Raw genomic sequence first — 10,567 nt, 5'->3', positions numbered from 1 at the left:
CACAAACGCAGAAATAACAGCTTTTGCTTTTATTAAATTCAGCTCATCTTCTTTGGAGTTGTAGATTTGTTTCATTAAATTTGTTAAGCAAGTCGGTCAAATAAGCTATGTCACTTTTGAAAATAATCAAGTTAGCTTGTAAAGAATGATCTCTGTTTTCTAAAACAGTAGCACTGCGTCAAAGAGTTTATAAAATCGATTCCAACAGGCACCCTTTGAAGCCAAAGAACCTGTATGGAGCAGAAAGTGATTGAATTGTTCATCGTTTTGAATACAAAGTTGTTCAAACAATCTGTAATTCAGTGAATGACTTTTGATTTCGTTGATGTTGTAATTACATAATGTAATGACTTGTGTACGCGATCACTCGGGTATTTGGCAACTAAATGTTTACGATGAATCACACAGTTTACATTGAACATATTGGGCATCGCCTCTTTGAAATATGGAATAAAACTGCAATAGCGCTCCACCATCGCAGGAGCACCATCAATAGCAACTGAAAAGATACGATTCAGAGGGATTTCTTTTAATTTAAAAAGGAACTCTTCCAATGCATGAAACATCGATTCTCCTTTAGTATCAGTTAGCAAATTTTTAGCGAATAATAATTTCTGACAACTTTTTTCTTCTGTTATGTATCGTACATATGCTAAAATTAAGGCTGCATTTCCTGGTAAAATAGACTCATCAAGTTGTATAGAGAGCTGGGTTGTTTCTAAATACTCACATGAGTCTTCATCATCCTGGGCAATTCTTCGTTGCATTCTTCTGTATTATTGCTCAAAGGAATTTTCTTGGTAATATCAGAGGCTGGCTTGTGCAGTGTACACTACGTATATGACCTCACTAACAACTGGTAGGATTAGTTCTTCAATATTATGGAGTTTTCCCGATTTAGCAATCAGTAAGGAAATGTCGTAGAGGCACCCAATCCATCATCATCTAGTTTGGATGCTGCTGAAAACACCTGCCAATGTTGGTTGCAACAAATATTTTTCTTTAAGCGGTTGAAAATACAATAAATCTTTTTATATCAGCATGAACTTTTGCCAAATGTTCTTCTAGTCTGAAAGTCTTCATAGATTCATTTGAAAAAAAAAACTTAGTGGGAAATCAGGCACATTGTAATGTTTTGTTTGTAGCTGACTGAATAAAGTCGTATCTCAAATATTCGATATTATATTGCGTAAATTTCTTCTTGAGTTCAGCCAGGATATAATCTGTTAAAAAAGTTAAATTTACAAAATTGCTAGAATGTAATTTCTCACGTACCTAAACCAAATTATTTTTACAAGAAAATGTATAAAAATACTCATGTGAAACCTGTTGTTTTAGTGGAACAACAGACATTTGCTTTGTGTGTAATCCGTGAAAGTGAGCTACCGACAAGGTATCGAATATGCACTAAAACTTTTTATGCACTACATCGATTGCTAACTGCTTGTTACACAATTCAGAAACAATCTAAAACTGATTTCGTATGTCTAACGTATTTATAGTATTATACAGTGCCAAGTCATAACATGCACATGTTCCTGCCGATTCGTATTGGAATTGTAAAATTCCGATCACTTGAAAGTGCGCGCCCGCCAACACTTTGCTTGTTAAAACCTGTCGTCGGACTTCAACGCGGATCGTCTGTAACTTGCATTTTGCACGTTTACTTGTAAAATAAAGCAACCATTACGACCTTTACTTACGTTATCCAACAGTTATATCATCAAAAGTTTTGATGATAAAATGTTTCCAGCGCTTAATTTTTTTTCTTTGTGCTTTCAACGCCCCCCTTGACTTCAATTTGACGACCCTGTTGCTCATGAGGCCATTCCCGCCCCACTAGATCGTTAAAATTAGGAATACTCTTTGCCTGTGGTGAAATTTGATTTCTTTTACAAAATGACACCCCCCACTCCCCATGGGGAATAAAATGCGTTAGCGGATATATTTTTTATTTGCTATATATATATACATACCAAAACCCGTATCCAAATTCTGTAGAATCGCTGCTGGTGTACTTTTTTTATGATATTTTGTCCTTGATGGGTTTTACGAATGTTGTGCATCATGCTTCTATACCTTCAAACTAATTAATAGCGTTCAAGTTTTTCTAATCATAGATTCTTGTTAACATTATATATATATATATATATATATATATAATGTTAACAAGAATCTAAGTAATGATTATATAAAAGACAATTTCTAGAATTATTGTCTGAAGATACACTAGAACCAGATGGTATATACTATATACCACCTAGTTCTAGAGTATCTACAGACAATAATTCTCTATATTGTTATTATAATTACGGATATTATAGACTGTTTTTGTTTTGGAGTGTCTTGTTTAGTAGTAGATAGGGGCGGTGGACGTTGATTGAATTTTCATCGCATTTTATGGCAATAGTTTCGGATATTCTAAGCATTGTTTCGTTGTCTTGTTTGTCTATGATTATGGCTTTATCGATTTGGGGATATGTTTCAATTCAAGGGCGTCAGCTGCAATTTATGTCTTCCCTGTACTTTGTGTTTTATTTTTCTTTTTCATGTTGTGATGTTTTTTTGTGTTCAGATATTCCTGAATGGGAATATTCCAATCCTTGATGGGCTCTTGTAGTGTAGTCCATAAAGACCTAATTTTAGAGGCAGTGTAGGTGATATCACAGTCTTTTTGACAAGGAAATTTGTAGACTACGTTGTGGTGTTCGAATATTTCTTTGTGTGTGAGAGATTTAGTGGGTTTTAGGAGAGTTGCTAATTTTTGGTTCGTAGTGAATACTTAGCTTATAGTCCGTGTGTGTGTGAAAACGTATTTGTAGGCTTCGTATGTGTTTTGGATGTATAGCAATTTGATGACCATACGTGTAGTGCAGTCTGTTTTGGTTGTATTATGCTTATGACGGGATTTTGCCGTACAGTTCGCGTAACTTATTAAATGTGTGGGGTAGTTGCGATTTTTGAACACCTGTGTTAAATACTTCAATTCCGTATTAGGATAATTACTGTTGGTTGAGAATTTGTAAGCATTGATAAATTGTGATAGGATGATTGATTTGTTAACAGAATAGAATATGGGTGGCATGAATTGAAATATGGGGGGGGGGGGGGGTGGGGGGGGGGGGGGGTGGGGGGGGGGGGGGGTGGGGGGGGGGGGGGGTGGGGGGGGGGGGGGGTGGGGGGGGGGGGGGGTGGGGGGGGGGGGGGGTGGGGGGGGGGGGGGGTGGGGGGGGGGGGGGGTGGGGGGGGGGGGGGGTGGGGGGGGGGGGGGGTGGGGGGGGGGGGGGGTGGGGGGGGGGGGGGGTGGGGGGGGGGGGGGGTGGGGGGGGGGGGGGGTGGGGGGGGGGGGGGGTGGGGGGGGGGGGGGGTGGGGGGGGGGGGGGGTGGGGGGGGGGGGGGGTGGGGGGGGGGGGGGGTGGGGGGGGGGGGGGGTGGGGGGGGGGGGGGGTGGGGGGGGGGGGGGGTGGGGGGGGGGGGGGGTGGGGGGGGGGGGGGGTGGGGGGGGGGGGGGGTGGGGGGGGGGGGGGGTGGGGGGGGGGGGGGGTGGGGGGGGGGGGGGGTGGGGGGGGGGGGGGGTGGGGGGGGGGGGGGGTGGGGATGACGTCTACAAGTAAATACAAGAATAAGATATTCGCTATACCTTAAAATATGAATATCTTTACTCAGCGGATCTCAATGCAGCTGAACATCTGATGTTGAGATGAGGTAGCACTACGTGTAATACTCTATGAACTCATGCTGTAAACCTAAAAATTCATCATGATTGACCTGCTGTACGATTCCTGTAAATAATGTTTAGAATACTCCTGGACTATTCTAAATTTTGTAGATGCTCTGGCATATCGTGTCTGTATTGAAGCCTGACAGCAACTGAACACTCAGGTTATTTTTATTTTTCTGTCAATCCCACACACACACGAATAACTGGCTGCAAGGATTATGACGACAAGCAATGAATTGTGGGTATTGTTTTCGGAGAGCTGTACGTTCTGGTTTTTCGGAAAGACTTCACGGGGATAGCTATCCGATAGACCTGAAATAGATGAAAGTAAATGTTAAATGAAAGATAATTGTTAGTAGCAGAAGAAGCGAGTATTGAGGAATTCAAATGAAAAAAAAGCCATTTGGAAGCTGATGTAGAAACAGAAATGGAGGCAAACGAGATACTAGTTCTGCTGAATATCACCCATGGAAATAACCGAAGAAGTAAAAGCCCTTTCATTTCTCAGTTGGTTTGGACGAAGCCCATTACTTGGACACACCTGTTCGAAACCTGTCTAGGACCAGAAACCTTTATCACTCTGTTTCAAATGAATTTAGGTTAGGCGATCTAATACGGCGGTAACAAGGATTTTTCACTTGCGGTTTCATCTTTTAAGATTAACCCACACGAAGAACGAAGCAGTTTGCATATTAGACATTACATTTAGATATAAGGCTAACCAACTTATCCTCAACAATTATTTTATTTAAGTCAGTCTGGATAGTTTTTGAGACTGAATGGTCTGTAAGTACTGAAGATAATTATTATTTTATTCACATAATTGATACACAGTCAAAACAAGATATCATATAAACAAACATTTCACTGGTGATACAGAACAATTCAGATTCTACCCAAGAATCTAAGAAGTCCGTCAGATAGCTTCGTAAAATACAGACTGTTCCAAGTAGTGCTGGTTTTTGTAGGTCATATGGGGTCTCTTCATTGATGTTTAATTGCTGTAAATAGTTGGATAGCTTCTTTGAAGTTGCACCGATAGCTATTGGGATGACTTTGGTGTGTTTAAGCCAGAGTCGGCCAACTTCGATAGCCAGATCTCGATATTTAGTATTTTTTCCAGTTATTTGTTGTTATCACTGGGTACTGAGATATCAATAATCCAAGATTGTCGATGCTCGATAATTGTGATATCAGGCCGATTGTGTTCCAAATGCCGATCAGTTTGTATTCTAAAGTACCAGAGAATTTTTGCGTTTTGTTTTCCAATACCGTCTCTATTATCTGCTGCCACCAGTTATCAGAAGTACGGAAGCCATATTGTTTGCATACATGCCAATGAATTACTTTGGGCGTTTTATCATGGCGGTATTTATAGTCAGTTTGAACTATGTTGCTGCAAGCACTGATTAGATGTTCTACAGTCTCATTTTTCTGATCGCATAATCTGCATTTGCTGTTATTATTGATTTTCGAAATGTTTGCTTTGATTGCATTAGTTTGTAATGTCTGTTCTTGAGCTGATAGAATAAATCCTTCTGTTTCTTTTTTAATGTATCCGTGTTATAGCCATTGCCATGTCTTGTTCACGTCAATGTTGTCATCAGTATCTCGACGAAATTGGCTATGCAAGGGTTTATTTTTCCAGCGTACATATCGGCTATTTTGTTGTTCCTTTTTGTAATCGGATTTGTTTCCTGTTGCTTTTAAGTCCTCTTGTGTAATTGCTTGAAGCATTGGCTGAGAGCTATTGTCTATGTAATTTCTTAAACCAATTTCTTCTTCTTCCACAGTCTGTCTCACTTGCAGTAGGTCCCGTTCACCTATTCTCCTTGGTAGGTACAACCGGTCAACATCACTTCGTGGATGTAATGCATGATGTATAGTTATTAGTTTTCTAGTTTTGCGGTCCAGTTTGTCCAGGTCTGCTTTTGTCCCATCTATTATGCCAGCTGTGTATCGGATCACTGGTATATCTCCCAAGAATTCATTGCTCTAATTCTGTTCAATCCATTTAGTTTTGTTTTCAGAATATTTCTAACTCTTTTCGTGTATTCTGATGTTGCTTGTTGTTTAACGTTCGAGGGAGAATATCATTGGCTTCTAATAATCCTAGGTATTTATAGTGTTCGTCAGCTGAAATTGCTTTTATATATTTCTCCTGATCAAAATTTAAATTGACAGTATCATTAATGTTTCCTCGTTTAATAGATAAAATTGCGCATTTATCTGAACCAAATTCCATTTTGATGTCCTGACTGAAAATACGAACTGTGTTCAATAAAGAATCTATTTGCTGGGCGGATTTTCCATATAACTTCAAGTCATCCATATACAACAGATCCGAAGTTTTAATATGACATTTAGGAATTTCATAATCAAGTTTTATTTTGTTCAGAATCATATATATCAAAGGTATCAAAGAAATGTTGAAGAGCAATGGTGACAAGGAATCACCTTGAGAAATTCCACGTTTAATGCTGATATCTCCAAATCGTTCATTATTCACTATTAATGTTGTTTTCCATGATTTCACGGCAGTAGCCAGAAACGAACATATGTTTTTGCTAATTGCAAATATTTTTGTCATTTTAGGATCAAGGAGTGTGGGAGGGAATCAAATACTTTCTTGTAGTCTATCCATGCCATGTTTAAGTTAGTTTATCGTCTTTTTGAGTGTCTGGGAATCATACTATTAATAAGGAACTGATCTTTTGTTCCACTAGATTTTTGAAAATTGCCTTTTTGTTCAATCGGATAAATCTGATAAGTAGTGGTATATGGAATTTGCTATGATTGCAGTGAACAGCTTAAGCATAGTTGGTAGGCATGTTATTGGACGATAGGTGCTTGGGTCTGCACACCCTTATCCTTATCTTTCATGAAGAGAAAACTGCGCCCAGATATCATCCAGGCTTCAGTGATGTTGAAAGCTATTCAGCCGGTACCATAGCTGCCAGCAGGGCTACCCTTGTCAGACAGGTCTCAACTGAGGAGCCAGACTAACAGTGATCCATCCCCTATCTTAATGGTGAAAAGGAAGAAGAGATCCATTCCGGATCATTCGACGCCCGGGTCTTGAAGGACTGCGTCAGATATTGGGGATCCTAGGCATCAGACTCTCCTTGCTGGGCAATCATGGAACCTGATTACCCACAAGGAGAGTGAGGGCAGGAAGCTGAAAAGCGACTGGAAGAAACCAAATGTAAAAAATGGATTGTAGAAGAAAACAAAGAAATTAGGAAATGTTTTTACAGACCAACACCAGAAAAACGAGGCTTAAGAAAGCGAATGCATTTAATTTGGAAACAAAAATTCCCAGAATCTGCAATAACAGATCAACTACTACTGGATCAAAAGAATTTCATTTTCCGTAAAAAAATATTTACTAAACTTGAGCTGCAAGAAATACGTAATAAACCAACAACTCCAGTAACAGCAGATCATCAGGAGGTAGCTACATCAAACTTTGGAATTCAACTGAGTAAACATCAAGCTGACAACATACATCAAAATGTTTTGACAGAAGTGCAGTGTAAAATGAATTTAGGGATATTGGAACATATGAACTCCATAAACAACCGTATAAGACTACCACCAATAAAAGCTTTACAACAATCTAAGCTAAAACAGCTTGCTCCTCTTACAGGCAAATGCTGTAATTGAAACCATCACAACCAACAGTATAAAGGAACAAATCAGCTTCTATACAGCAGAACCTATATCATTACAGTGAAGCTTGGTTGCAAACCGAAAGAGCAAAAGCCGAGGATGAAGCAATCTGCACCATGGAAAATCCGGTTAGAAGGAAAGATTAACAAACTTCGCGCTAATCTAAGCAAATTAAATAGTTTTAAAGAAGAACTGCTGAAAAATAATAACTTCAAACACAAACTGTTTAACACATATAATTTGGTCAACAAAACAATTGCTGAAGTTACCGAAGATCTAAAACAAATAACTACAGCAACTGCTCAGAAATGTAAAACATATGAAGCAAGAATAAACCAATATGTACAAAATATGCAATTTCGACAGAACCGATTTCAGTTCTGAAAGTTTATTTTTTCACTTGGTTAGAGTATAATAAATTTAGTTTCATCCTTTATCCAAGTGTGAGCAAACAAAGTTTGCGCCTGAAAGTATCTTCAGGACTGGGGTAAGGTGGTACAACACCAGACCACTCCTTGCAAAGGTGGAGCAAGATACCAACACTCCTATCTCAGTATCTCCCATAATGCAAAACACGTCTTCTTGCGGATATGTATAATGTTATGCATTAAGGGAAGGGCCACAATCCAGACTGGTTTCGACCTTTATTAAGGTCTCTTCAGTGGGAGCCAATGCATAACATTAGAGATATCCGCAAGGAGATGTGTTTTGCATTATGCTTAACACGAATGAAAACGGTGCTTTAAATGAATATTTTTCATTGTTTTTACTGATGCGATGAATTCAATCTGCACTTTATTTTTTTTCAAATATTTCGAATACGAATTTTCTTTTCTTTTTGGGCTTTGGATTGAGACTTCTCACTACTTGTCATTTAAAATATAATATTGCGGCGATAATAAAATTATTTTACATGGGTATTACTTAATTTATTTTAAGCAGGGTTTTGCACGATTTCATTAACTAAGGGTTCAAACATAAAAAATTAAATTACATTTGTAGAGATGGCATTCATTACAGATGAAAACTCAGAAACAAATAATACTCGGGTGTGCTGAAAAGTTGTGATAATCACCATGAAGGAATTGAGGTAGAACCATGTAACTTACACATTATTTTACGTATTCCCCATTAAGTGTTATATGCTTGTTACAACGCTGCAGAATCATTTACAATTCTCTGAGAAAAATATCTCACGCCTGTTGTAGTCCTCAGATGCAGATGTGACTTCATCTTCTGCGGTAAATTTGTTGCTTTCAAGTGTTTCCTTAAATTTGGGAATAGGAAATACTAACATGGGACCGGTCTGACGAATAGGGTGGGTGAGGCAAACATTGAAAGCCCAAGTTGTGAATTGTCTGCTGCGTTTCATGAGCAGTGTGAGCAAGTGCATAGTCCTACAAAAGGACTGCGGCTATGCTTAGTTTTCTTTCACATACTTCACAGCAGTTGAATAAACTGCTGCTGTTACAGTTTCATCTTTGTTTGATGTAATTGGTAGGGATTACCATCCATATCCGAAAATAGAATGCCAAGAACATTCCCTTCTGACGTTTGAGTTTGGAACCACTTTGGCCGTGGGGACACTTTGTGTCTCCACTCCATTGACTGTTGTTTGGTCTCTTGGTCATAGTGATGAAGCCATGCTTCATCAGCAGTCACAATACGAGCAAAAAAATTTGCACCACCTGATTTCATAAAATAACCCAAAATTCATTGAGTAAACGACAGTGCACGTTCTGTCTTTTGGTCGGCATTCAAACATTTGGAGATCCACTTCTCTAAGTGCTTCTCATGCAGATATTACTGGATAAGGATCCCAATTCTTTTCCGGGATATGTCCAGAGTCTTTGCAATGTTTCTGACTGATATTCGTCAACCATCAAGGAACACTGCATCGATGTTTTCAGGTGAGATCGCTGAGGAAAGTCTTCCTGACATGGTGGCAACTGTCGTCTTATGATGCCCAGTTTTAAACTTGGTCTCATCTGGCAGCTGATGGATATGTTGGGGCACAAATCCCGTAAATCCTCACAGAAAGTTTGGTGAATCTAAGTTGCGGACGTTTCTTTTAGCACGGAAAAACATGTTGATAGCCTTCACCTCTGTGTCTTCGAATTTATTCAAATCCTCTGACATCTATTCTTATATTTCCTAAAAGAAAAAGAAAAAATTACAACAGTTTGATGAAACATGGGAGTTAAAAGGTTTTACGATGTGTTCTTTCTTGTTGTTATATCAATTGCTTAAATATCATTTTTGTTCTAGCTGTTTATCAGAAACCCCTCGTAGTAAATATAGCAAATGCTTCCCTCAGTTAAAAATTCTGGGAATTCCAAGTGTTGTAGAGTGGAGCACTATTCGGTGATAGAAGTTTCAGCAACGATGTTTATAGTTACATATGCATGCAAATTTCAAATGTTTGAAATCTCCCTGATCATTTACAAAGCGAGTACCTGAACTCAATTGGCCAAGACTGCCAGTTGAACTAGTGTAACAATATTTTAACATTTCTGATATTTAGTTCTGTAGTGAAGTTCGTAGTTTGTTTTGTAAAGATATCAGTATTTTCGTCTAAATATTCAGTCTCTTTTATTGTTTATAACATTTTCTGATTTTCTTTGCAATAACGTTTGGATGTGATGCTATTAATTACCTAATAAAAATCGAATTATTTCAAAAGACAGCCAGTTGCTAGTTGGTAACGTCTTCACATCATTATTATTATCAAGAAACACCACCAGAGAGTTCGAGACTGATCGAGGGAGGACACATACTACACACACCAGCTATCGTACGCATTCTTGAATTCATTCATACTGCTTCCACTCACAACATCCAATGCAATCCATTCCAATCATGCACCACCCTCTGAGAGAAAAATCTGGCATTCACACCCTTCTTGGCGGCCTTCATTCTAAGCTTCCAAGGATGCCCTCTCGTCCTTTCCCCACACTGCATAAATTGAAATCCTGTATGATCCTTTCAGAAGTTTGTAAGTCTCAATCATATCACCCCCCTCTTTCACCTGTTTGTTAGTGTCAGCAGTCTACAAATTCTCAGTCTATCTTCGTAATCAGTATTCCACCATCCTGATATCAGTTGTAACACTCTCCTTTGTCTCTTTCCAATATATTAGAATCACAACGGAACACAGAGCTGCACACAATAGTC

The 10,567-nt window shown here is 39.0% G+C and overlaps 1 protein-coding gene across 1 annotated transcript; it reads right to left on the bottom strand.

The window, feature by feature from the left end:
- Positions 1 to 299: 299 nt before the first annotated feature.
- Positions 300 to 767, bottom strand: LOC150093071 (protein ZBED8-like). The gene has a single exon (XM_090414144.1). The coding sequence runs from the start codon at positions 765 to 767 to the stop codon at positions 300 to 302; it is 468 nt and encodes a 155-aa protein (XP_090270270.1).
- Between the last annotated feature and the right edge of the window lie 9,800 nt (positions 768 to 10,567).

Source organism: Typopeltis vanoorti, chromosome 24 (genome assembly GCF_054136105.1).
Source record: "Typopeltis vanoorti isolate ZY-2024b chromosome 24, IOZ_Tvanoo_1.0, whole genome shotgun sequence".
NCBI lineage: Eukaryota > Metazoa > Arthropoda > Arachnida > Uropygi > Thelyphonidae > Typopeltis > Typopeltis vanoorti.
Note: the sequence above shows the minus strand (reverse complement) of the source record. Positions and strands in the feature narration are given on the sequence as shown.

What these genes read in the sequence shown, in the direction of transcription:
- LOC150093071 (XM_090414144.1), bottom strand. Translation starts at nt 767, where the DNA reads ATGCAACGAAGAATTGCCCAGGATGATGAAGACTCATGTGAGTATTTA.